At 38.2% G+C, this 26711-nt stretch overlaps 1 protein-coding gene across 2 annotated transcripts in view; it reads left to right on the top strand.

Annotated features, from left to right (window-relative positions):
* Positions 1-26711, top strand: part of ube2f (ubiquitin-conjugating enzyme E2F (putative)) — a 94715-nt gene that overhangs the window by 37559 nt on the left and 30445 nt on the right. For both annotated transcript variants that reach the window (XM_030125095.1, XM_030125096.1), the window contains exons 5-9: positions 6117-6184; positions 7143-7213; positions 7326-7383; positions 22839-22871; positions 23686-23748. In XM_030125095.1, coding sequence (XP_029980955.1) covers positions 6117-6184; positions 7143-7213; positions 7326-7383; positions 22839-22871; positions 23686-23748 — 293 coding nt within the window. The remainder of the gene's footprint in view (positions 1-6116; positions 6185-7142; positions 7214-7325; positions 7384-22838; positions 22872-23685; positions 23749-26711) is intronic.

Genomic DNA, 26711 nt, shown 5'->3' with positions numbered 1-26711 from the left:
AAATTTTGGATGTGTTCGCTCATCTGGTAGGTGAACAAGTGTGAATTTTTTCAGAATTTTCTGAGGGGGTCATGTGGGGCACTTCTGAAATCTGGTTGATTAGGGATGGAATGACCCCAGTACCAATAATATTGAAGCCAGAGTTCATTAAACATCTCTTGGTTTATGATGATATTTTGAGTTAAAAGAAATACAAGTTTCTACTTTTGTATTTTTTATGCTTGTTTAAATGGTTATATATTTCATTAAAAAAATAGAATGAATAATACAAATAATAATAATAATAATAATAATAATTAAAGCTGCAAGCAGCATTGGGCGGGACCTCGCACCGGGCATTCCGCCTCCCCCACGATCCGCCTCCCGTGACCATGGACGCCTCAGCTCCACTCACACCTCTGTGTCCCCATACCAGTTCCCACCCTTTAGTGTCTGTCCTCCTTACATCTGTACAGAACACCAGCGACCCTCTGCTGAAACCACCATCACCTTTAAATGAGACTTTTATTTTGGAAACCCTACTGTGTGTATGTGCATTTGTTTTGTATGTGAGAGAAAGAATCAGTTAGAAAAATGAATTGAAATTGTATGAATAAGTGAGTATAAAAGTGATGATTTATCAGATTTAAGGCTATTTTTTTGGAAAAACCCTATTGTGTGAGCATGTGTGTCTGTGAGAAAGAGTACTTTTGAATGAAGAAACATTGTACAAACAGTTGAGTGTTTGGTCATAAAAGTGAAAAGAAGTTATGTAACAGACACTATGTATTTTTTTTAATAAGGGTTTTATTTAGAAAAAAATGTACTGTGTGTACTTTGTAATGTGTGCAAAATGTTCAATATCCACAATATTATGCAGTAAAAACATGTTTTAAAATGTGATGAAGGGAAGAAAAACAAAAAAAACAAACAAACAAAAAAAAAAAGCCATTTCCCTGTCTGGGGTTTGAACCCAGGACTCCTGTATAACAGAACACTGCTCTAACCCCTGGTAAATTGTCAGACAGCCACCAGATGGCAGTAGTGTTCTTTAAATAGGGATTTTGTCATTGTGGAAAGTGAAACTACACATGCTCTTCAAAAAATTGTGATTATTCTAGAACCGTAGGTCGTATCTGAAAAATTCTTTCAGTTTTGGATTCTGCAGACTCATGGCAATTCAATGAGGTAGGAACTTTTCTGTCAAAAGTCTGAAATGAATAAGCAGTAATTGCAGAAACATAGAGTAACTTTCAAAGGCAGATTGCCAACTTCCTGTTGGAGTTAGCTCATGAGTGTCAGTGTATGATTTGTCGGGCTCAATCAGACCAACATTTTGGCATTTGTTTCATGTTTCTGCGACATTCCTACTGGCCGCTAGGGCAGATTTTGCGTGTTTTTTAGTACATAGGTGGCGCCACAGAGTCCATTTTGGCACCCAAGGGGTTAATTTTTATATTGAATCAAAGTGTTCACCAGCCATGACATACATGGCAAATTTGGTGAGTTTTGGAGCATGTTAAGGGGGTCAAATGGCAGTCTAAAGTGGGAAAAGTATGAAAATAAACAAATTGTTATAAATCAATAACCGTACATCCTATCTCAAGATTTTTTGCGTGTGAGCATTGTGGTGAGTCCCATGAACGCGTAGATATGTCACATGTGGGGAAAAACTCCAAAGTGAAAAATGAGTTCCAAACATCGCAACTTTGTAGGCTCGTAAAAAAAAAAACTAAGATAGTTATGGAAAAGGTGTGAAATCGTTTGTTTGAGGAGGGTTCACTCTATCTTTTGGTGCTGTTTAGAAGTCAATATGACTAACAGTGTCATGGGAGTTAGTTTTAGAAATTTTATTTTGAAAGGAATATTGTGAACTTCCTGTTGCAGATAGGTCATCAGTGTCAGTGGATGATTTGTAGAGCATTGTCCAACCAACATTTTGGCGTTGGTTGCATGTCTGTACGACTTTCCTACTGGCCACTAGGGAAGTTGCCATTTTTTTCAAATAGGTGGCGCTAGAGAGTCCATTTAGGCACCTATAGGGTTAATTTTTTTCATTTTATCAAATTTTTCACCAGGCCTGACATGTGTGCCAAATTTGGTGAGTTTTGGAGTATGTTTAGGGGGTCAAAATCCAGGTCAAAGTGGCGGAGTAAGAATAATAATAATAATTAAAGCTGCAAGCAGCATTGGGCGGGACCTCGCACCGGGCGTTCCGCCTCCCCCGCGATCCGCCTCCCGTGACCGTCCACACCTCAGCTCCACTCACACCTCTGTGTCCCCATACCAGTTCCCACCCTTTAGTGTCCGTCCTCCTTACATCTGTACAGAACACCAGCGACCCTCTGCTGAAACCACCATCACCTTTAAAATGACACTTTTATTTTGGAAAACCTACTGTGTGTATGTGCATTTGTTTTGTATGTGAGAGAAAGAATCAGTTTGAAAAATGAATTGAAATTGTATGAATAATTGAGCATAAAAGTGATGATGTCTCACATTTAAGGCTTTTATTTTGGAAAAACCCTATTGTGTGAGCATGTGTGTCTGTGAGAAAGAGTACTTTTGAATGAAGAAACATTGTACAAAGAGTTGAGCGTTTGATCATAAAAATGAAAAGAAGTTATGTAATAGAAATTTTGTATTATTGGTATTTGGGGTTTTATTTTGAAAAAATGTACTCTGTGTACTTTTGAATGTGTGCAAAATTTCCAGTATCCAAAATACAATGCAGTAAAACCTGTTTTAAGATGGAGAAAAAAAAAAAAAAAAAAAAAAGTTTGGATTGTCTGGGACTTGAACCCAAGTCCTCTTGCTCCATAGGCAGCTACATGAACCACTACACTAAGGACAGCCATAGACAGCTGCCCACCAAGAAGAATTTTATAGGGACTTTGTCATTGTTAAAAGTGAAAGTAAACATAGTCTTCAAAAAATCGCCATAATTCCATAACCGTAGCTCGTATCTGAAAAATTCTTTCACTTTTGGATTCTGCAGACTTGTGGGAATTGAGTGAGGTATAACTTTTTATTCAAAAGTCTGGAATGACTGAGTACTAATTGCAGAAACGTAGAGTAACTTTCAAAGGCAGATTGCCAACTTCCTGTTGGAGTTAGCTCATGAGTGTCAGTGTATGATTTATCGGGCTCAATCAGACCAACATTTTGGCATTTGTTTCATGTTTCTGTGACATTCCTACTGGCCGCTAGGGCCGATTTTGTGTGTTTTTTAGTACATAGGTGGCGCTACAGAGTCCATTTTAGCATGCAAGGGGTTAATTTTGATATTGTATGAAAGTGTTCACCAGTCATGACATACATGGCAAATTTGGTGAGTTTTGGAGCATGTTAAGGGGGTCAAATGGCAGTCTAAAGTGGAAAAAGTATGAAAAGAAACAAATTGTTATAAATCAATAACCGTACATCCTATCTCAAAAATTTTTGGATGTGAGAGTTGTGCTGAGTCCCGTGAACGCGTAGATATGTCACATGTGGGGAAAAACTCCAAAGTGAAAAATGAGTTCCAAACATCGCAACTTTGCAGGCTTGTAAAAAAGAAACTAAGACAGTTATGGAAAAGGTGTGAAATCGTTGTATTAAGGAGGGTTCACTCTATCTTTTGGCGCTATTTAGAAGTCAATACCACAAACGGTGTCATCGGAGTTAGTTTTAGAAATTTTATTTTGAAAGGCATATTGCGAAGTTCCTGTTGCAGATAGGTCATGAGTGTCAGTGGATGATTTGTAGAGCATGATCCAACATTTGTTTCATGTTTCATACTGTCTGTTTAATTTGGCAGCAGAAGTTGACATTATCAAATGGTCATTGAATGTTCAGGTCAGTTCTGCTGACATGAGGCCTACAATCCTAAAGTCACTTAGCATTTTCAACTTCTTGTTCATTTTCTGTCACAAAGGCAGATTTTTGCTTAGACTGCTTCAAGTAAGGTCCACGGTTCGCATAAACCTAAGAGATTTTGATGGTTTGTTCCGCCACATAAATTCCTCAAGTAAATACCACACACTTTTCCAATTGTCAAGGATTTATACATTTTAAAGATCAGTAATGTTGGCAATATGTTGATACATAAACCAGGACTTGACTAATGAGCACTATGTGCAAAAAAAAAAGACTTTACACTAAGGCTGGGTGATTTTATCAATTCTGCGATATGTATCGATATTTTGTTTCCCCAGAAAGAATTGATTTTTCAGCCACGAGGATTGATACATTAAGCCCCATTCGAATCCCTCGTGTTCCATCTGGCGCTCTATTCACTGCCCATTTCCCCCATTTGCTTTGCAGGAAGAGTGATTAGGTCAGCCAGCCACAAGTGTCGCTGTAGAGCATTTCTAGCAGCTTACCTGACTAGATACTCTCTTCACACAGATGCCGTCGTCTTTCTCTTCCTGTTAACGCAGTCGTAGCTAAGAGATTCAGGAGAATGGTGGTGAATATAAAGCCAGCAACTTCATACTTAGAAGCAGATGTGTGGGAGCACTTTGAGTTTAAAAAGAAAGAAAGCGACGCAACACCACGGCAAAATCGTTGCCATCACACTATATATTTCATACAAAAAAATCATCTCTGCATAAATGAGCGATAAGTTTCGCTTTCACTTCCGCTGGTGGCATGGTCCACATCATCGCGTACCCCATAGTGTTATAAGTAGGAAACTGGCTGAGCCCTGCCTGCCCCTGACCGACCAAACCGTGCACGTGGGCACCCCCCCACCCACCACAGCTGTACAGCACGTGCATGCCCCCCCATTACACAGGCCACACCAACAGATCAATTCCACAGGAAACACTGTGTCAGTTTTGTTCACTTGTGATACTGCACTTTTCTTTTTCTTTTTTTTTTCTTTTGTTTTTATTGAAGCATAAGACACACAACATCTTCCAGTCCCATTAATCTGTTCCATATTCCTCACAGTGTACATATTTAAACACACATTCCCCATCAAACAAAGTACAGTAAGGTTAATACTTTTCTGGTTGTCTCTGTCCCACTATCTTAGGGATTAGATAACATCCAGAGAGTGAACAGCATGGCCATATCTAGCTTTGTATAATATTCAATAGAAAAGAAAAAGTATGAGTGATATTAACACAGAATGAAAGTAAAAGGTAAATAAGGACATATTAAATCAAATAGTCTCCTTTTATATCAAAAAGATAATATTTGGTATGTATTGTTTCGAATAATTTTCCCATTTTGTTTGATGAATATTTCTAATTTTAGGTTAACGGTGAAGGTGATTTTTTTTTTTTCCATTTTGTAAATTTCCCTGGTTATTTGAACCCATTGCTGAACAGTTGGCCCAACCTCTACCATCCATTTTTTGTTATTACTTTTTCCCTGCTGCCAAAAGAACACTCCAGAGATATTCATCTGTTTTCATAGCAGGTGTTTTGAGTCCTAAATACATAGTTCTGTAGTCAGAGAGAATGTATCTTTTAAAAATTAATTGTATTGCTTTATTGATCTCAGACCAGTAGTTTTGTATACTCTGACAGTCCCAGAATATGTGGAAGTGATGAGCATTCACATGCATTCACATGCACATAAGAAATGTGATTATCAAAAACCCTGGTTTAGACGTTCCAGTCCATTATCAGATTTCTTTCAGAGTATGTACATACATAGTGATGGTAGACTCAAACTTCCTGTTATTGTTTTCCGCTCACATTTGAGTACGTAATTTCTGTTTTCTAAAATTGTGTTTACACATGCGCAGATATAAAAGAATAAGAATAAATCAGATTAACCGGTATACATGCAGGAAGACATCAGATTATTTGGGAGAAATCCAGGTGTGTTAACCTGATTTGTCAAAAGATTACTGCTGTTAACCGATAAAACATACGAGATTATACTGTTTACTTGATCACTGGAATACTCTGATAACTCCAGAAAGCAGATAATGATCGACTTGAAAGATTATTTCAAGTTTACTTATTCCTTACAGCTGAACCATTCAAATATAAAGTGAATGTTCGAATATTAAATTTGGATCACTGACGTAATATTTGCATTATCCAGCTCTTGAGAATTCATATTTCATTATATTTGTATTTTCCATTAAATCAGTGTTCTTGCTCTTAACCTTCCTGTCCTTGTTTGTTTCCTTGCAGATGAGGGTTACTACCAAAGTGGGAGGTTTCAGTTTGAAATAGATGTCCCAGAAGCCTATAACATGGTGGTGAGTGATTCAGTTATCTGTCATTTCAGTCAGGTCAATGTGTTTGCGTAGTACCTCTTTCACTCTATGTGTGCACATACTATTAATAATACCAGTAGTAGTAGTAGTAATAACAACAATAATAATAATACTGGCATTAAGCGGAGATGTCTTTTTCTGTCAAAGGTCTTGGTTGTTTTCCCTCTGGTATTTCTCTTGGCTTTTGTGTGTTGTTGTGCCCACTTCTTCCCTTTTGTCTGTCTTTCCATTCATTCTTTTGTTTTTCATGCTTATGTGTTATCTCACCTTGCCAGTGTGTGTGCTCAAGTACACATTGATCCATTTCTTTTGTTTGTATGTGTGTCATTGTCATTGCACGTTTGTCCAAGCACTTGTATCTGTGTGACATTTGTTTTTGTCGTTTGTGTGTTTTATGTACACACTTATAATCCCCCCACACATACACACACACTCACACATGCATACACAGGTAGCACTGAGTGTATTCAGTAACATGTTTTGACAGCTTCCACAGAATAATCACTTCTAAACATCTAATTGTGCCTCTGTTCAGGTGATCCATTGACTTCTTTCATGTGGAAATAGCATTTGGGGCGGGGGGGCAGGTCTTGTGTTTATTACTACTACTACTACTTCTTATTACTACTAATTATGCACAATAATTTATGTACAGCAAAACAACAAGGGGGTATTTGTGGAGATACTACACCATTTAGCCCACAAAAATAAATGAGATGATAATAGAAATCTGCAGGCAAGACTGAAATAACATTTAAGCATTTGTTGAGCAGTACAAGTTCTGAGAAAAAAATGTCCTTTAAAATAAGTATATGACAATAATTACAAATCAGTATTTGTGTATGGTGCATTGAGAATGTTTTCAGTGAACACTGGCTATTATTATAGTTTGAAACAACTAAATGAACATGTGTTTTTCTTTTATTTCTTACTCCTCCAGCCTCCTAAAGTGAGATGTCTGACCAGAATATGGCATCCCAACATCACAGAGAATGGAGAGATCTGTTTGAGGTACAGTACTACTGCCTTCCTCACTTTTTCCTCTTTTTCTTGCTCATTCCTGCACCATGATGTTTTTCAGGCAACTTTCCAGTGTTGTAATTTATATTATGTTTGTTGGCAGTTTATTGCGGGAACACTCTATTGATGGCACAGGCTGGGCTCCCACAAGAACATTAAAGGTAATTATTCAGTCTGTCTTTGTGTCATTTCATTTTTTCTTTTTTTCTGTTTCCTTCAACCAATAACTCACTGGTGGTTGTTTTGACAGTTGTTCCAAATAACATTGAGCCTGTTTACATGACCCTAAAAATGTAATACCTGTTAGTAATCAGATTATTGTAATAATCAGATCTGACGCGTTTACATGCACTTAAGAAATGTGATGATCTAAAACCCTGGTTTAGACGCTCCAGTCCATTATCGGATTTCTTTCAGAGTATGTACGTACATAGTGATGGTGGACTCAAACTTCATGTTATTGTCTTCCGCTCACATTTGAGTATGTAACTTCTGCTTTCTACAGTTTTAATTGTGTTTACACATGCACAGATGTAAAAGAACAAAATAAATTAGATTAACGTGTATACATGCAGGAAGACATCGGAGTATTGGGGAGAAATTCAGGTGTGCCAATCTGATTTCTCATAATCAGATTACCGCTGTTATCTGATAAAACATATGAGGTTATACTGTTTACACGATCAGTTGAATAATCTTTTAACTCCAGAAATCAAATAATGCTCATTGTTATTGGTAGAGATGAAATTTCAGGATCAAACTCCATTCTTTTCATTTAGAGCTGTGTCCGATGGTAAAAGCAATGACAGTCTTTCAGCTTTTATCATTTTGTTAATTCCTTTGACTATAAAAGTTGTTTCTTAATGGTTCTCATCTCATCTGGTCAGTTTCTGATATCTGATCTGTTTTCCTCACCAGTGGGGGACTGGCAGAGTGACTCACTATTTTCTCTAGTGGTCACTTGTGATGTCCACTTCATATCTCTATAATCCAGTACATTGGCGTCTTTGGTGTAATTTCAGACCTCTTTATTCTAAACATTCTAATGATATTTTTAGTTTTTGTTTTTAGGTTTCAAAAGTGTAAGAACTACACACTGTATAGTTCTTCTAAAGATCAAACTGCGTCACTTTGACTGAACTACACAGCAGAAAACAGTGTCAATTTAACTCTGTTTCAGATCCCACTCAAAATTAGCGTAAAATTTACTCTATGGCCAGTGTCAAATTTTCAGAGTTAATTCTACTTAATTCAGTGTCAAAATTAACAATGACACGTTTAAAAATATTTAACACTGGTCCTTTCACACTGTTAGAGTAATATGATTACACTTTATAGAGCAATTTTTACTCCAAATTCAGTTTAAAAATTACTCTGTGTTGATATTTATTTCTCTGCAGTGTTATTTTCTTCATGAGTTTGCACCCTACGCTAATACTGAAACAATGTAGAATTGCAGGGGTTCCCTAAGTGGGGGTCATGAGATGATTTTCAGAAATTTCTTGAAGTAGCTCTTTGTTTTGTAATGCTAGATCAAGTGTATTAATGTTACTGTTACAATTTTGTTACAATTTGAAGGGAGGATAATTGCTCCATGGGGTTCAATCACCCCTGCAGTGGCAGTCCTAGCTTGAATGACGCCCTGGGCGAGAACCCCCTTGCGTGTATTAAAACTTGTTCAAACTGATTGCACATGCAAAAAAATGTACAAACTGATTTACTAACAGTGTTTACTAAGGGTTGCATCTTTCAAAAGTGCAAAATAGTGCGAAAAATAAATGAATGACTCATGCAACACCTCCTATGACAAAACTCCTCCAACTTTACATTTCTGTGTGTCTGGATCATTCAGCGCACTGTTACCATTACTGCTGGTGTATCCCAGAGCAGTTCTTACAGCGTATTGTCTCCAGTAGCACACACAAAATCCTCATTTAAATAGGGCGATCTCCAAGACTTTGAACCTGTTGAGATTTTGCGCAAGCAATCTTAGTAAATCACATGCAAACCGCGGTTCAACCCCACATGCAAAATTCTAGATTGCGTACATGCAAATTGGGATCTTAGTAGATCCGGCCCTTAGTGACAATGTTCTCTCAGTAATTAGCGCACTGTTCTTTGACAAAATATATAGTTGGAGACCTACATTTTTTCTTATACCTTTTGGACTGTCTATCGCCACTTGGGCATTTTTAAAAATGTTTTTATTGCCAAGTGCATCCTTGCTCCTGTTTGTGAGCAACATATATGTAACATAGTAGAGATTTATTGATGGCGTACGTTTTAGCAAAAAAATATAGCCCTTAAAAGTGAGTTACTGTGTTGACAATATGTTTAATCATGGGTCGGGTTGGGTTGCGGGTCTAATGTACACGGGTACGGGTGGATGCGGATTGGAGATGAAAAAAAAAAATGTGGGTAACGGGTCGGGTTGTGGTAAACAGCTTTGCGGGTACGGGTGGGTGCGGGTTTGGAAAAGTGGACCTGCGCAGGACTCTGATTGAGATTAGAAGGCACCAGAGCATGGATTTGATTTTCAGAATAAAAACTTTGGGGTCAAATATTCTATTTTCAGTCTGGTATAGTTGGAGACAGTTTTCATTAAACTGGCTCTGTACCACATCACAATGCATGTGGAAACAATCAAGATGTGCTTGTAACTGTGGCTGCTGAAGCGTAGAAGGTCAGCTACCAATCCAACATGCATTTCAACTGCTGAAGGAAAAACACCCCAAAAACAAGATGGACTGACATCTGCAGCACAAGCTAGGCAGAGCAGAAACACAGGATATGACAAAGTCTAGGGCTTCTGAACTCAAATCTGCAAATAAATGCCCTAAATGGCACTTTAATTCATGATATATTGCTCATCCAGTTAGTTCTAAAACCCAGAAATTGGGGATTCATGTCTAAAAAGGGTTGTAATTTTAAATTACTTTCCTTATTCCTGTTATTTTATGTTCTTCTCTTTTCTTATGTTTTATATAAAGAATATGTTTAATTGAAGATTTGTCATGATAGATCCATTTTACTTTTTGATAAAATGAAAAGTGAAGGAGACACAGGACATAAACCTAAAGGAATGGGACTGCATTTAAAATTCATCCTAAAATGCCTCAGTTTTAACATGGTTTCAGATCTGCTCTACATTACATCTAATACATAATTGTATGGTAATTGACTATTTTGATGGCAGCATTCTGACTGAGGTCAACGGTGTGTTGATTTGGCTCCTGTGCCTTTTTATGACAGGCTTCTGTCTGGCAGTTGACAGGTGTTTGGGTTGTGTACTATTTTAGAGCTGAAATGCAGTGTGTCATAGATTATGTAGGAGTAGGTGTGAATCTGGTCATATGTGTGAATGCTTGGACTTGGTTTGGCTTCATGTGTGTCAGAGTGTGACACGCACAAATACAAAAGTGTATGTGAAACAGTATGTGCAAAAGCAGTGAGTCACAAAGGGTTCTACTGTTGAATGGGTGATACCGTCCCTCTCTACTGGTCATCCATCCCAAGCACACATATACAAACCCCATTTCTATAGAAATTGGAACATTTTCTTAAATGTTATTATTATGTCAGTTATGTATTAATTTTCTTAAACCTTTGTTTAAATGAGAAAGTAACAAATATTGACACCTGCCTAAGGAGGAATTTGGATGTCCATCCATCCATCCATACATGCATACATACATATAGACATACAGATATACAGACAGACATACAGACATGCATACATTTTCCTCCGCTTATCCGAGTCGTGTGGGCATCAACCTGAGTAGAGAGGCCCAGACTTCACTCTCCCTGGCCACCTCTTCCACTTCCTCAGGGGGATTCTAAGGTGTTCCGAGGCCAGCCAAGAGATGTAATCCCTCCAGCATACCCTGGGTCTGCCCCGGGGTCTTGTCCCAGTATGATGTGCCCGGAAGAGCTCACCAGGGAGGTGGCCAGGGAGGCATCCTGACCAGATACATGAACCAATTCAGCTGGCTTCTCTCAGGCAATTTGGATGACCACTGTTACTTAAAATAGGTTGGTGCTACATCCAGAAGGTTGTAGGAGAAAGAAATATATCAGTTCATGTTCATGGACAAGATGTCATCTCTGATGGACTATATGATGTGTGCTGTTGTCAGAGAGTCTATATTCAAGTATGTTTTCTGGACAAACAGATGAGGTTCTAATCCTACCTTCACGTGCTGTGGGAATTATGGTAAATACTAGTTACGAACTCAAAAATTGCACATGAATGCCCCCTCATATCGTAACTTCCACTGGAAAACCTGAAAAAAAATTTGATGCATGAGCTGCCAAGATGAAAATAACCTTTGAATTTTTCAACATGGCTGAGAGCAATGAGGGATTCATCCTGAATGACAAACAATGATTTTATTTCCGTTCTGCTCCTGTTAGCTGATGATTTTGCACATTTATAGTTTGTACAATTTGTAAAAACATCGCAAAAAAAATTCGTAGCAGATGAATTAACACGTCCAGGTAGCAGGTCACGATATATTGTGTCAGTCATTTTCCATTTCACCACGACAACAAAAGCACTTGAACATAACACACTTGTAATTTCAAATTCACAAGTGGAAAAGAATCATCTACTAGATAGCACGTGAAGGCAGTATAAGTGTCAAAGATGAAACAAGACTATCAAGACATGAGTCAAATCAGTGAAGCAGCATCTGTGGTGCTCAGGGATTCACCACTGTCTGCACAGTTGACCTGTACGTATGCAATGCTGTGCTTGCACTAAGATAATGAAAGATACAGCCACTGTGGCTACATTAGTAGAAATGAGTGTAGCCACAAAAAGCCACAGCCAGTCTGGGTCCAGTCTGGGTCCCTGCAGTGGGGTGCGTAGTGGACCGCAGCGACAACCATAGCTCCCCTGGGAAATTTTGGAAAAAATTAAGTCTTTTTTCTTGCATTCTGGTGCATTTTGAGCTTAAATATATGTTCAATCTGGCTTCAGTTTCATACAAAGAAAAATCATAAAAAATTAACTTAAGTCAACATTTTCATCTAAACTATTTTTATTTCTAATCTAATGTATAACAAAACAATAAATGATAGACTTATAAATACAATTATTCTGACCATTGATGTTCATGAGATTCAATATAAAATAAATTTACCAGTGAGACACCTCTGAGTATGATACCATACATTACGGATGCACCGATACCACTTTTTTCCAGACTGAGTATGAGTATGAGTACTTACTTTTCAGTACTTGCCGATATCGAGTACTGATACGAGTACTTAATAATCCCATTCTAGTTCTTAGTTCCTTTTGTAAATGTGCTTTATTGTCGTTGTCATTAGTCTGACTGGGACAAAGTGCTGCTACTGACATTTAATGTGTTGGAATGAGCGTTTGTCAATTAATCCACCAGGGGGCGCTGCTCTGAATTAACCATACTGGACAAATACCACGAAGAAGAGTAAAGTTTTTTTGAGAAGAAGAGAGTCAGTAATAACAAACATGGAGACGACAGAGGTAACACTAATGTGATACTAATATTGCAGCGTTTTCGCTAGTAAGGTTTAAAAGCGAAGTTTCAGCAGGTAGAGAAAAGAGAAATGAGCCATAAGTTTGGTTTTCACTTCCGCTGGTAGCGGTCTGCACCGCTCTGTACCTCCCTCTGTCTGTGCAGTGTGAATTCGTAAAAAATCAGAAACGTTCGGGTGAGTTCAATCACTCTCGGCAGCGCTCTTCAGTAGTGGAGACCGCATTTGTTATTTTCCTTGGTTATCGCTCGGACATTTTCGATCAGAGATATAAGTTGGTTGATTTTACTAAAAAATACCTTCGCCACTGTGGCTACACGGGTTGAAAACAACTTCGCCAACCAGGAAAATGCATTGCCAATGGTGATGTGGCGATAGGCTATCGCAAGCCTAGCAATGGTACCACTTATGTCAACTTGTACCGAGGAATTTTACAAAGACAGATGACACCAAGGATGATATAACCAAGCAGATATCTGTTGCAGCAGCACAATGCCAGGCCTCATTCTGAACCAGGTTCAACAGTGTGGCTGGTGCTGGTATGTCCTGTCTACAGTCATCATTGATCTGCTATTAAAGATGTGTGGACATCAGGAAGAGGACATTCAGACAATATCCACCCTGGTCTGTTCAGTAGCTTAAGTCTTGAAAATAGCAAAAATAGGACCAATGGCCCTGTAGCTTACCAGCCAAATTAAAAGCTTTGGGAAATGTATCCAGATGCCATTTATTATCACCCAGTTATGTGTATTTATTGTATTAAAGAAATAGCCCATGTTTTGGTCATATTCCAGTCAGATCTGTAAAAAATTCAAATTCCAACTTAATATCATTGAAACTTTATTGTGATTTATTGTGTCAATCCACTTCCTATCTGTTATCATGGGAAAATTTTTCGAAGTTGCACCAAATCCAGAATCAGATCTGGATCGAAATAATTGCAATACCTTGTGCTGACATCATCATAAAGAAGCTGTATACCAAGTTTGAAGTCAATCAGAACTGTAGTTTGGGAGAAAAAGATGATTGAAATGTTTTCCCCATAAGAGCCCATGTTAAATTTTCCGTAAGGTCCTGGATCCAGAAGAAGATCCTGATCAGCATGTGTTTTGGTCATCTCCCCATCAGGGCTGTACTGTAGAAATTTACACTGGATTTCATTTATAGTTACTGAGTTATTGCATCGATCCACTTCCTATTGCTTATAATGGGGAAATTTTTCAAAGTCGCACCAATCCAATCCAGAATCAGATCCAGATTCAAATAATTTCACTTACTTTTGTTGACATCATCATAAAGAAGCTGTATACCATGTTTGAAGTCAATTGGAATTGTAGTTTCAGAGAAGACGATTGAAATTTTTGTAACGGACGACAGACAATGACAGATGCCGCATGATGACAATGGCTTACGGCCGGTTGGCCGGTAAGCTAAAAATGACAGAAATAGCTCATAAAAAGGTAGGTGAAGAAGGAAGAAGGTAATATATGAGTATGATGGAAGCATCAAAATCCACATTGGTCACAGTTAAAGCTATACTGTATGATGTGGCATTTTTACACTTTAATTTGTCATCTTAAAATGCTCCTAATAAGTGTGTGTCAAACTAAAATGTAAAAGAAATCCACCAGGTATTGAAACTCAAAAATGTTTCATTCTCATATATTGCTCATATTTCTTATAAAATTCTGACCAATCATTTTATTCGGTCCGAATGAAGTAATTGTCTGAGCCTGGCTAAGCCTCTTGTCAATCATCCATTATCGCTGTCCCACATTCCATATGGGTACCTCCGAATCTGACACTTCACTTGCACTGCTCCTCCTGTCACTGACTGCAGTCTGCTGTCTAGGGTGTTAATGGATAGGACTGAAATGCACGTGTGGATGGAAAAAAAACAGATTTATTAACAGAAACAACAACCAAGGGGAACAAACAGGAGTCCGGAAGTCTGGTGTACTGGACTCCACAGACAGGTCTGCACAAAGGTCAGCTTTTATGACCGCGGGACTCATACAGGTACATATACTAGGTGTTTTGGTGTACTTAGTGATTATGTAGGATGATAAATGTATGGACTATGAAACCTCAAATGGTCACGGAAAATTCATGGAGGCAGCGCGTTCAGTGCGTGCGCCCATCACCTGGGCACCTCATTACCTGGGCGATGGACAAAAAAAGTTATCTCTTGACATTTTATATATAGAGTTGGTCAAAACCAGACTCTAAGTCAATTTACAGAAACCCAACAGAATCCTCCAGGAGCAAACACTTGTGACTGGTGACAGTGGCGAGGAAAAACTTCCCTTTAACAGGCAAAGACCTCGAGCAGACCCAGACTCCTGAAGGATGGCCGTCTGCCTTGACCAGTTGGGGTTAAAGAGAGAGGGTAGAGAAGGGGAAAAAGAGAGAGCGATAGCGATAGAGATAGAGACTGGGGGAGAGGGGGAGTAGGGGGAGACACATGGAGGCGGTTGAGGATAAGTGAGTGGTGATGATGGGGGCAGGGAAGAGGCCGGACCACCGCAGCAGGTCCAGAGAAAATCCTGGAAGAATCTGTAGTTATCCTGGGAAAAACCTTATTAGAATATTTAAAATGGAATGTTCGAAAGTGCTAGGATAGGAGGTGCTCTCGGAAGAGCTGGGTCTTCAGGAGCTTCTTGAAGATAGGCAGGGATGACTCTGTTCTTGTAGCACTTGGTAGAGCGTTCCACCAACGTGGAACGACCCATGAAAAGAGCCTGGATTGTCTTGTACAAGGTCTGGGGACCACCAGACTACGTTCCCCAGACGAGCGGAGTGGTCGTGGGGCAACATAAGCTTTTATTAGTGCACCTAAGTAGACAGGAGCAGACCCACTGAGAATTTTGTAGGCTAGGATTAAAGATTTGAATTTGATGCAGGCAGCTATGGGTAGCCAGTGTAACTCAATGAGTAAGGGGGTGACATGTGCCCTTTTAGGCTGATTGAAGACCAGACGCGCTGCTGCATTCTGGACCATCTGTAGTGGTTTGACAACACAAGCTGGGAGGCCCGTTACAAGAGCATTGCAGTAGTCAAGACGGGAGATAACCATAGTCTGCACCAGGAGCTGGGTGGCCTGTTCGGTTAGGTATGGTCTGATCTTTCTTAGGTTGAACAGAGTGAAACGGCATGATCGGGTGACAGAGGCAACGTGATCCGTGAAGGTCAACTGATTATCAATCATGACTCCCAAGTTACGTACTACACTGGTAGGAGCCAGAGGTATAGAGTCAATAGTGATGGAGATGTCCTGCTGTATGGTTGGCTTAGCTGGGAAGACCAGCAGTTCAGTTTTGGACAGGTTCAGCTGAAGGTGATGGGCTTTCATCCATGCAGATATGTCAGAGAGACAATCTGAGATCCGCGCTGAGACTGTGGAGTCATCAGGTGGGAATGACAGATAGAGCTGGGTATCATCAGCATAGCAATGATATGAGAAGCCGTGTGAGTGGATGATCTGACCGAGTGAGGTGGTGTATATGGCAAAGAGGAGGGGGCCCAACACAGAGCCTTGGGGGACCCCCGTGGTGAGGCAGTGAACTGCTGATGTGTGCCCTAGCCAGGACACACTGAAGGACCGACCAGTAAGGTAAGATTGAAACCAGGAGTGTGCGTGGCCTGTGATGCCCATGTTCCAGAGTATGGATAACAGGTCTTCATTAACAATTTCTTTAAACATGTTCTCTGATGTAATTACTGGTCGGATTAATTTCAAATCTTATGTGTAGCTTCCTTGGGACAGTGTCTACAAAGGTTGTCCACAGTAAGGCAAAAGAGATTGGGGGTAGGAGTATATAAGTTTTTACTTCTTTCTACTCCTTTTTGAGCATGTTTTTAATTTTATGATTTTTTTTTTTTTCTCTATTCCCTTTTGTTCACTTAACCTTATATATTTCCTTACTGATATTTTGTAGGTTGGTTTTGTTGTGATTTCACTGTCTACATGGTCGAAATAAAGATTTAAAATCAAATCAAAAAACGGTTTTGAGAAATTTACATTTTTTTAAATTTTTGAGGACTTTTTGAAATATTAAAAGTTGTATGTAATGGTCTGTATTTTGATGGCTTTTAACATGGAAATGGTTAGAGATATCAATATAGTTACTGATAGGAAGCACTTATAGGAAGTCATATATGGACTTACATTTAATTTGTTGAGTTATCATCCAGTAAAAGTACCACCCACTTCTGTTGTGAGATTGACCTCCTGCATCGAGACCACAGGGCTCTAACATCGAGACAGAACCTGACAACCTCACAAATTCAACTTATTGATTCTTGACAGAACATGCTGGTGAGAGATTGGTCCTATTTTTTTATTTTACAAAATGTCTCAACTTTTCTGGAAATGGACTATGTCAGACTTTCTAACTTGAATTGATTAATTTATTTTTACCTGTTCCACTGTGGTTAATAAATTGAGTTAAGCTTCATTTCTCCAAGCAATCTGTGAAGAAACCCATCATCAGAAATGGCTTTTAAAAAATAAAGTTTGTAATTGTCTACATTTAATTCACACAGTATTAACAATAGAATGTGTTGATGTAATGTGGTACACAGTGTGTGTGGTTTCAGTCAATGGCGCATGCAGATGATATGAAGACTGGGTATATATAGGCAGTGTGCTCCTCTGTGTTCATTGACAGATTTACATGGTTCACAGCTTCATCTCATTATTTGAATTAAATAAATGTGTGCGCATTGAGCAAAAGATAATTGAGTGGGCCCTGAAAGCATTAATTGGAAACTGTCAATGTGAGGAGCAGGAGACGGCGGTTTACTGAAGCTCAGAGGAATGAGGAGGACAGAGGAAGTTTCCTGTTTCATGGCTCTGTTCTGATGCTTGTTATGTGCTGAAAGCATGTCACTGCTGGGCTTAATTTGATTTCACTGATCTCTTCCTGTAACCAAAAGAAGTGGGTAATCAAAGTTATAAGCTGCAGTGATGAAAAGCAATTATGTTTCTGGCTTTGTTTTTCCATAAGCCACAGCCTTGCTCTCCCACTGATGCACATCCACTATATGGTTCATTAAACAGCCTGCTGGCCATTGCTAATAGGACATACATTTATTTAGTGTGTGTTTGCATTGTTGAAAGGAATTGGCAACAGTGATCTGCTGCAAAACAGTCACAGAGCCTTGGAAATATGATTTTTAAGTCACCACCCAATAGGCCATGAGCTGTTGTGAAGGCATCGTCTTTGTTGTCATAGTCGTCTTTGTTAGCAATTTCTTAAAACATCTTTGACAAAACCACATGTTGAGTTAATTACAAATTTTTTATGTCTCTTCCTTGAGATAATGTCTAGAAAGCATGTTCACAGTTTTTAGAGAATGTTTATATAATGGGCCGTGTTTTTCTTGTTAATTCAAGTTTTTGTTTGATTTTGTAATGGAGAATTTACATGTTTTACATTTACATGCACATATAACATTTTACAATATTTTTTTTCTACATTTCTTTTCTTTTCAGAAAAGAACAAAACAATCTATCTGTACAGTTGTTTTCCTGTGTATATCTCCAGTGTTTTCACTTCTTGATTTCTTTTCCCCTTTTTTGTTAAACAACAAAACATTAATAAAAAAAAAATAAATAAAAAAAAATAAAAATAATAATAATAATACAAACAACAGTAATATAGTAGTGAAACAACAGTGGGTGTCACAGTTTGTTGCTTTTGAGTGTTCATGAAGTCCATCCATGGGTTCCAGCATTCCTCAAATTTGTCATGTTGTAGTGTCAAAGCAAATGTGAGTTTCTCCATCAGGGAATTTTCTTTAACAAGTTCTACCCAATGTGGGTAGTTTGTCAGACATCCATTTTCTAGTGATTACTTACGACGGTGTATTAGGGCCACATAAAAAAAAAGAAAAAACCCTTGTCACTGTGAGAATAAAGTCGTTATTTAACGAGAATAAACTCATTGCCTAACAAGAATAAAGTCGTTATATTTCCAGAATAAAATCATAATATAATGAGAAGTTGGACCTACTCATCGATGTAGAACTTTGAACATTTTGTGAAGTTCTCCTTTCATTTGAGGGTTAGGCACAAAGGCCAAATACTGAGTCTATCCCCCCATCAACACATTAGTATAAGGACTTTGAAGAGAGTTTGCACACATTTGGATTTGTTGTAAGAACCAAACTGATTTGTAGTAAACTGCCTCTTTTGTGGAGGAGAAACTGATGAAGTGGTCAGCTGTAGGGCTATCAGTGGTTACACCAGAGAGCTATACAGAGAGGGTCTGTTGTTTCTGTAGAAACTGTGGGGATTCTACTCTCGAGTTTTTGAGTCCAACAGAAGGGAAAGTTGCTGCTTCGCTTGTTGTCTTTGCTGTTAAACCGGAAACTCTGTCGAATTTTCAAAATATTACGAGTTTAATCTCATAACAGTACGACTTTATTCTCATTAAATAATGACTTTATTCTCGTTAATCAACGACTCTATTCTTAACGACTTTATTCTTGTTAAATAATGAGTTTTTTAAAACTACAACTTTATTCTCATGAAATAACGACTTTATTCTTGTAGTGACAAGCATATTTATTTTCTTGTGTGGCCCGAATACGCTGTCTTAATTGCTTTCTTGCTAGCAACCAACAAAATATTCATCAGATATTTCTTTTTACAAAATCCTTTTATACAGTCTGTTTGTTTACGTAAGAACATAGTTTAAAAATTTAGAGGAAACCTTGCCCCAGTCATTTTATCTATGCTTTGTTTTATTTTCTTCCAATAAAGAGAAAATTCAGGACAGCTCCAAAATACATGATGATGATGAGCCTTATTCATTCCACATAACCTCCAACAAGATGTGTCCACATTTGAACCTCTCTGTGCAGGTGTTTTAAAGAAGTGAACCACACTTTTCCATGCAGATTCCCTCTAGTTGAGTAAGAAGTACTTTTCCATGAATTCTCTTGGATTTGAACCCAATCATCAATATGCAGCAAAATATTCATAATGGATCCTATTTTGATGGCTTATAAAATGGAAATGGTTAGAGATATCAATATAGTTACTATTGAGTGGAGATAGAAAGTCATAAGGCCCTTTCCCACCAAAAGGCCCAGGAACTTTATTACCAGGAACTTATTTACCAGGAACTTTTTGGGGTAAAAGAGTTCCTGGTAACTGCGTTTCCACCGCACCCGAAAGTTCAGGGTAATTTATTCAAATCAGGTTGATGATGTATGAGGGAGCAGTAACAGAAACTGTAGTCCAGTTCATGTACATTCACAAACTAACCTCTAGTTCAATGAAATGACACAGTACTTAAGTGGACGGGTTGGGTTTAACATTTTACTGGTTGTTGAATCACTTAATCCATCTGGAATACATTTTAAATGAAGTTAACCATCATTACATATCCTTAATTTGTATTTAAAAATGGTAGAACATGTATTTTCAACTTCTCATTCCTTAAACTAAATCACATCTAACTTTATGTGTGATGGATGGTTCTGTTTCATTTCTATTGTTTACAGATGTGATAGTCCAGGTTCAACCCTAAAGTCAGGCAGATTTACTGTACTCAAATGCCTGCATTTAATTCAACTGCAAATGACTTGATAAAAGTACTAATACTCATATTTTGATGCCTTGTAAATGAACAGACAGTATTAGGTTAGATTTTTTTTAATTAAAATTTGAAACAAAACAAGGTGCTTTGAGATTAAAAGGGAAATAAACACGTGTGAAAGGTTCAGGCTTTTGGACCAGGGTCTGGTCCAGCTGGTCCAGGACAGCCGGTCTGGAACTCCATGGTCCTGGTCCCTTTTTCGCTTTCCTACAGGAAAAGTAATAAAAATGTTAAAATGAATTACAGAACATATGATGACAGATTCCTACCAGTGTGATGTGACATGTGACATGTCTGACCTGGGCCGTTGTAAACAGCAGTAGATGATGGACCAGTGCACAAATGAGCTGCAGGTTTGGAGAAAGAGGCGAGTCCATCCGGTCCAGTTCAGGTGGAAGTCACAAAACATACTGAATAAATCAGTGTTCAGCTCACGGTGACAACACGAATACATCCAGTTCTCAGATTTAGGTTTAGTGTCACACTGTTGACCAGTTAGTATTAGCGTTAGTATTAGGTTAACAGGACTTCACTGTTGTCTAAACAGCTGATGCCGCTGACTACTGTTACAGCATGGAACGAACTAAACAGTGAATATTTCTGATATACATACAATTGGTTTGTTCGACAGTCGGATCCACTGCGACTGTTGTGGTCCTTTAGTTTCTTATAATCCTGCATAAATTTCTTCTGTATTTCTTTAGGCTTGTGTCTTATATTTGGCTCCAACAGCTTTTACTCGCTCATTTCGTGTCGGCGATTCAAAGTCCATGTGAATTTCCTCGTCGTCCGTCCACTTGCTGTAGCTTCTCTTTTGGTCCATTTTCCAAATTATCAAAATACAAAGCTTGTGGAAATTAAATGAGTTAAATATTGGCGGTGAACAGAATGCGGAAACGCTGTGAGTCTAGTCCACCACTCAGCCTTCTCCAACACACAGCTCCGCCCCTTAAAGTTCCTGGTAATCTGGAAAGTACTACCTCCCTACCAGGAACTTCTGGGTAAATTCGGGGCCGAGGGAGGGTCAGTTACCAGGGTAATTTTCGGTGGAAACGCACCAGGAACTTTGAAAGTTCAGCGTAATACAGAAAGTTCCTGCAAAAGTTCCTGCGGTGGGAAAGGGCCTATATATGGACTTCAGTTTAATTTGTTGAGTTATTCTCTAGTGAAAGGATCACCCACTTCTATTGGAAGATTGATCTCCTACATCAAGACCAAAGGACTAACATAATGGCAGAACCTGACAACCTTGCAAATTCAACTTGTTATTGATTCTTGATAGAACATGCCGGTGAGATACAAGGCCACTGGTCCTATTTTTAGTGATGAGAATGTGTTTGGCCTACTCATTGGTGAAATTTAGCATTTTCAGATCCAAATGGGACAAATGCGAGATCTGTGCAAGTTGTGGCACATCACTTCAGACATATGCATTTGAAACTTGAAGTAAATGACATTGACCAGAAAAATAAATTCTACTGTGGAGTTTTCACCACTTGATTAAAACACTGACAGCAACTCCACAATTTCAAGCTATTTGAAATAAATCTCAGAACACCCGTATTGACAACAGGTGTGTTACAGTGAGTGACAATGGACAAGTCATGTTTTGATTCATTTGAATTATTCCACCATTTACACATGTGATGTTTGTCTATTGAAAACATGATTTCAATTGTCAATAAAGTTGCAGTTTGTTTTATAAATACGCACATACACAAAACTATACATGTTATTTTTGGTAGCTCTTCTTGGTACAGTTGGACTGGTTTAGCTCTTTTGAAAACATTTAGTCTCTTATCCAAGAGACTTCTTCAGTGCAGAAGTAAAGATTTTCAAAAGGGCTAAACCAGTCCAGTAGAACCGAGAAGAGCTACCAAGAACAATGACTTGGCAAATGAGAACCTTCACAGACATTATACGTCCATATGTGTTCACAGTTTGAAGATTTGTCTGCAGCATCAATGGGACCAGACTTGTAGTTATTTTCACCTCTTAAGACTTTTCCACCTTGCTCTCAGAGATTGAGGTCAAATGTAACACATGTATGTGTATGTGTCGTTGTGGTATTGGTGATGTATATGAGCTGCAGTCTATTGACACACAAAATTAAATGTCTCTTTACTTTGTTTTCCACAAACTGCCACTTTCTTTGCAGGTAAAATGTGTTTTTGATTGACAAACATCATGTATGTAAATGACACAATTCAAATAGGATAAAAAATTAAAAAAAAAAAAAAATTCCTGTTCACTATGTGTTTACAGAACAATTTGACCATTTCCAAATGGTGTCAACACTGACGTGTGATGTGTTGTCTGCGTAAATGTATCTTTGCTTCCACACTGTTAATGGGCTCATAATGATATGTCTATTGTTAAGAGTTCATATCTCCAGTTGGATCTGCTGGTGATAAGGACATACCTAAACACTAAACATCTTTTTGTTGGTTTTAAATTGAATGCATTTCCTTCTTGTGTTTCCCTAGGATGTGGTCTGGGGATTGAACTCCTTGTTTACTGTAAGTGCTGACTTTTTTCCTCACTTAACTCAAATACATTGTTTAAAATCCACAGCTACCTTGAACATGATTTTGTATTTCATAAACTTATTTGACACTATTACGTAGTGAGTAAAGTATTGCTTTTTTAATCATTTTATTTGTTATTATTTGCAGTTGTAATATGACCATAATTATTGACTGAGGGAAAATGACGTACTCCATTGTTATCTAGAATAATTTGAGATGGGAAAATAACCCCTGATGTCCCCTTAAGCCAGCAAAGAATATTAATCATTTATATAGAATACAAAGACAGTGATAATTAACAACAGCGGTAGATGCAGTTTTCACCAAAACGTGCTTCCACAGCTGCTTTTAGACTTGTATAAATAGTCGGATGATCACGATTTGAACGTGTCATTTCTCCTGAAATATGAGTGCATATGATGGTAATGATGGTAATCTGCATTGATGGATGATCATGTCCTAATCCTTACCTCTTTATCAGGTAACAACCTCTGTAGCCTGCTTTTTATCTCGCTAATACTTAACTTATTGCTTGGCTTGTTAAATATTACACCTCTAAGGTGACAGTGGTCTGATAGCCACATTATTTACTGAATACAGGGTAAGGCTGCAGGCAGCAAATAGTGCTGAAATGAGCAATATCTCTGTCAGCAGTTGTTTGTTATTGTTGAGGATAGCAATAGATGCACAGTCAAGTCCTCTCACAGCCAATTAAAACTTTAAATCTCTCCTGGTCATGACGGCTCAGTTGTATTTGTTGCTGTGTTTGTTCCTACACTGATGTTGTTTTGGCCTCTGATTTTAGGACCTTCTGAACTTCGATGACCCTTTGAACATCGATGCAGCAGAACATCATCTGAGAGATAAGGTGAGACGAGGCATCGAGCAGGAAGATTAACCCCGTAACACCTGAATTTATGTACAAGTATATTTAAAACAAAAATTCTTTTGTGTTTTTGCTTTCTAGTAGATGCTAAATTAAGTGGGGATTGTTAATTTGACTATAGCACATAAAATACATCGAGTTTTGGGTATGTTGCATATTTGCGACAACAGGCAATAAAGCTAAAAACACATATTTTCCGTTCTCAGGCATGTAGATGGTTTTATTGATGCCACATTATTTTCAGTGTCCTGACTGTAGCACCAACTATTTTAACAATTATTATCCAAACAAACAGAGCTCAAGCTTTTAATTTGGAACATTGGTGTCAAACTTATTTTAGCTCAGGTTCCACATACAGACCAATTTTATCTCAAGGTAAAATAATAACACAATAACCTATAAATAATAACTCCAAATTTTTGTCTTTGTTTTAGTGCAAAAAAGCAAAATTACATTATAAAAATGTTTACACTTACAACTATCCTTTCATAAAAAATATGAATAACCTCAAAATCCATGAACAATTTAAGTGCAATTTTAACAATCATATACCTCAGTTTATCATTTACACATGTACATTATAACTTACAGAACACAGTGGATCTGAAAATGCACAAACCATTTAGAAACAGCCATCTGGAACTGAAAAATATAGCATTCAACTTTACACATGTTAAATTCTGTTTTGAATGAAAAGTGCAGACATTTTTAATTGCATCACATACACACTGTGTTGACAAAAAAAGCTGTAACTACACATAGTTAGAGCATTATTACTGCCATATCCATCCCCTTGTTTAGGTAGATTATGTTATTCATCGCTGCCATCCCGTCTCCTCACTCTCATCCGGTGACACTCTTGTGTGAAGTCCACCAATCTGCTTCCCATAAAACCTTGTTGCATTCATTCTGGTCTGTGTAAAAATAAAGGGCAGAAATTGCATTTATATTCTAGCATCTGTATTATAAAAGCCAAGTGACCTCTGTGCATGCATGTGTGCGTGCATGCGTGTATGTGTATCAGCTTTATAACTAAAAACTGGACAGAGCCTTTGCGCTTTGCAGTACTTATGTGATGTGGGTCAAGGATCAGGGGGGCCAAAAATAGCATATTGATACAACCGATACTTTTGGAGTTATTAGTTTTTAAATTACAATGGGTTTACAGGCAGCTTGTGGGCAAGTCCATTCACTGCCGCTGGGGGGGGTGCGGCTGGATTCAGATCAACGGAAAACACAGGAGAACCAGGTCCAGGTGCATTCACACAATAACAAGGTCGGTGTGGGACAGGCGAAAAATGCATATCAATATGATACGATATGTTGGGTCCGGATCCGGATTAACTGAAACACCAGCGGGACACGACCGAGGATCTGGATCTGGCTGTGATCACACACTAACAAGGTCAGTCTTTTTCTTACTGTGGCCGGCCCGGTTGTGCTCCACCACTCCCCGACCCGTTAACATCTCCCACTGGACCCCCCCCCCCCCCCCCCCCCCCCCCCAGCTGTAACGCAGTTACAGACTGCGCAGACTACAATTGGACAGGAGTTCAAATCACAAAATGGAGTGAGTCGCATTATTAAACCTTAGTCCTTTGTAAAACTCTATGGTCTACATCCATGTCAATACAAAAAAAAATAAGGGCCATTATATTTCTTCCTACTCTTTGTGTTACACCGCTAAATTTAGTCTGTGTTACTCCACTAAATTTAGTCTAGTCTATGTGTTAAACCAATAAGCTTAGTCATGTCATCAAGTAATGTGAATGTGATGAAGTCATACAGTAATGATGTAAAGCCCTTTCAAACAAATATATAAGGTAACTGAATTCATTCTTTTCTGTTACTTCTGTTGTACTTTTCCTAATCTGTGTATTACAGTAAATTTAGCTCAGCTCCCCATTTTATCAACTCTACTGCTTCTAGAACCCGTGGATTTCCACAGGTCAATGTGCAAGTTTTATGTTTATAATGATTATAGAAATGAACTACAACGGCATTTCCTAAAGAAAATGTGTGTGATGAAGGCCATCTAAATATAGCACTGATCAGATAGCACTGTTTCATTATAGCCGCATGTCACTAATATATTACAAACTGAAGCATTAAAATAACTTTGAAAATATGTGTCACTTGTAATCTACTTTAATACATACACTGTAGAAGCACACAAACTACTGAGTATTTTTATTTTGGCACAGCTTACCTAATGCACAAAAATTGCTCAACTTCTACAGCCTCCTTTTACGTGTGTCATAATTGGGAGCTTCTGCTTCCATTAGCCGGATGTAGGTCCATCACCAACCGATCTGACAAGAAACGAGTGCTTGAAAAAGGTTCCTAGGAATGTGTTGAATATGCCCGAACCCTTACTGGGGGAATATAAACGCTATCTCGACTGTTTCCGTGATGGAAACAGTATGTCACGGTTAATGACACATTTAGAGTCATCTCACACCCATCACAGATTTTCATCCATTGTTACTCGAAGAAATGCAAGTAACAGCCATAATTAACACCATCACATTTGAATATTTTGCTTTTTATTTTGGACTTTTTACATTCAGGATTACCGTCTTGTGTGTCACATTCAACCTCCTTTATGTTACTTTGTGTCTATGTGGAACAACACTTGCCCAGGTAATGATAAATATTACTATATACAGTTTTACAGTTTTATACAATTGCTAATGTTCCATACATGCGCCACATTTTCATTCTGTAAATATGAGCAGCAGCTTTTTGACTCTTCTTTAAGTGGAGCACCTGATATTGTTGTGAAGAACCTGTCAGCAGGCAGCCTTATATTAATGAACTGGATTTAAATGAACAACTGTTTGGTGTTCATATCTACCTGTTCAGAGCACAAACCGAGCCACTGGAGATTCAGATAAGACACATCTACAAGAATATAGTAGTAGGGAAGGCTATTTCAATTAAAA

The sequence above is a fragment of the Sphaeramia orbicularis genome, chromosome 21 (assembly GCF_902148855.1).
Source record: "Sphaeramia orbicularis chromosome 21, fSphaOr1.1, whole genome shotgun sequence".
Taxonomy (NCBI): Eukaryota; Metazoa; Chordata; class Actinopteri; order Kurtiformes; family Apogonidae; genus Sphaeramia; species Sphaeramia orbicularis.
This window is presented reverse-complemented; position numbering and strand designations above follow the sequence as displayed.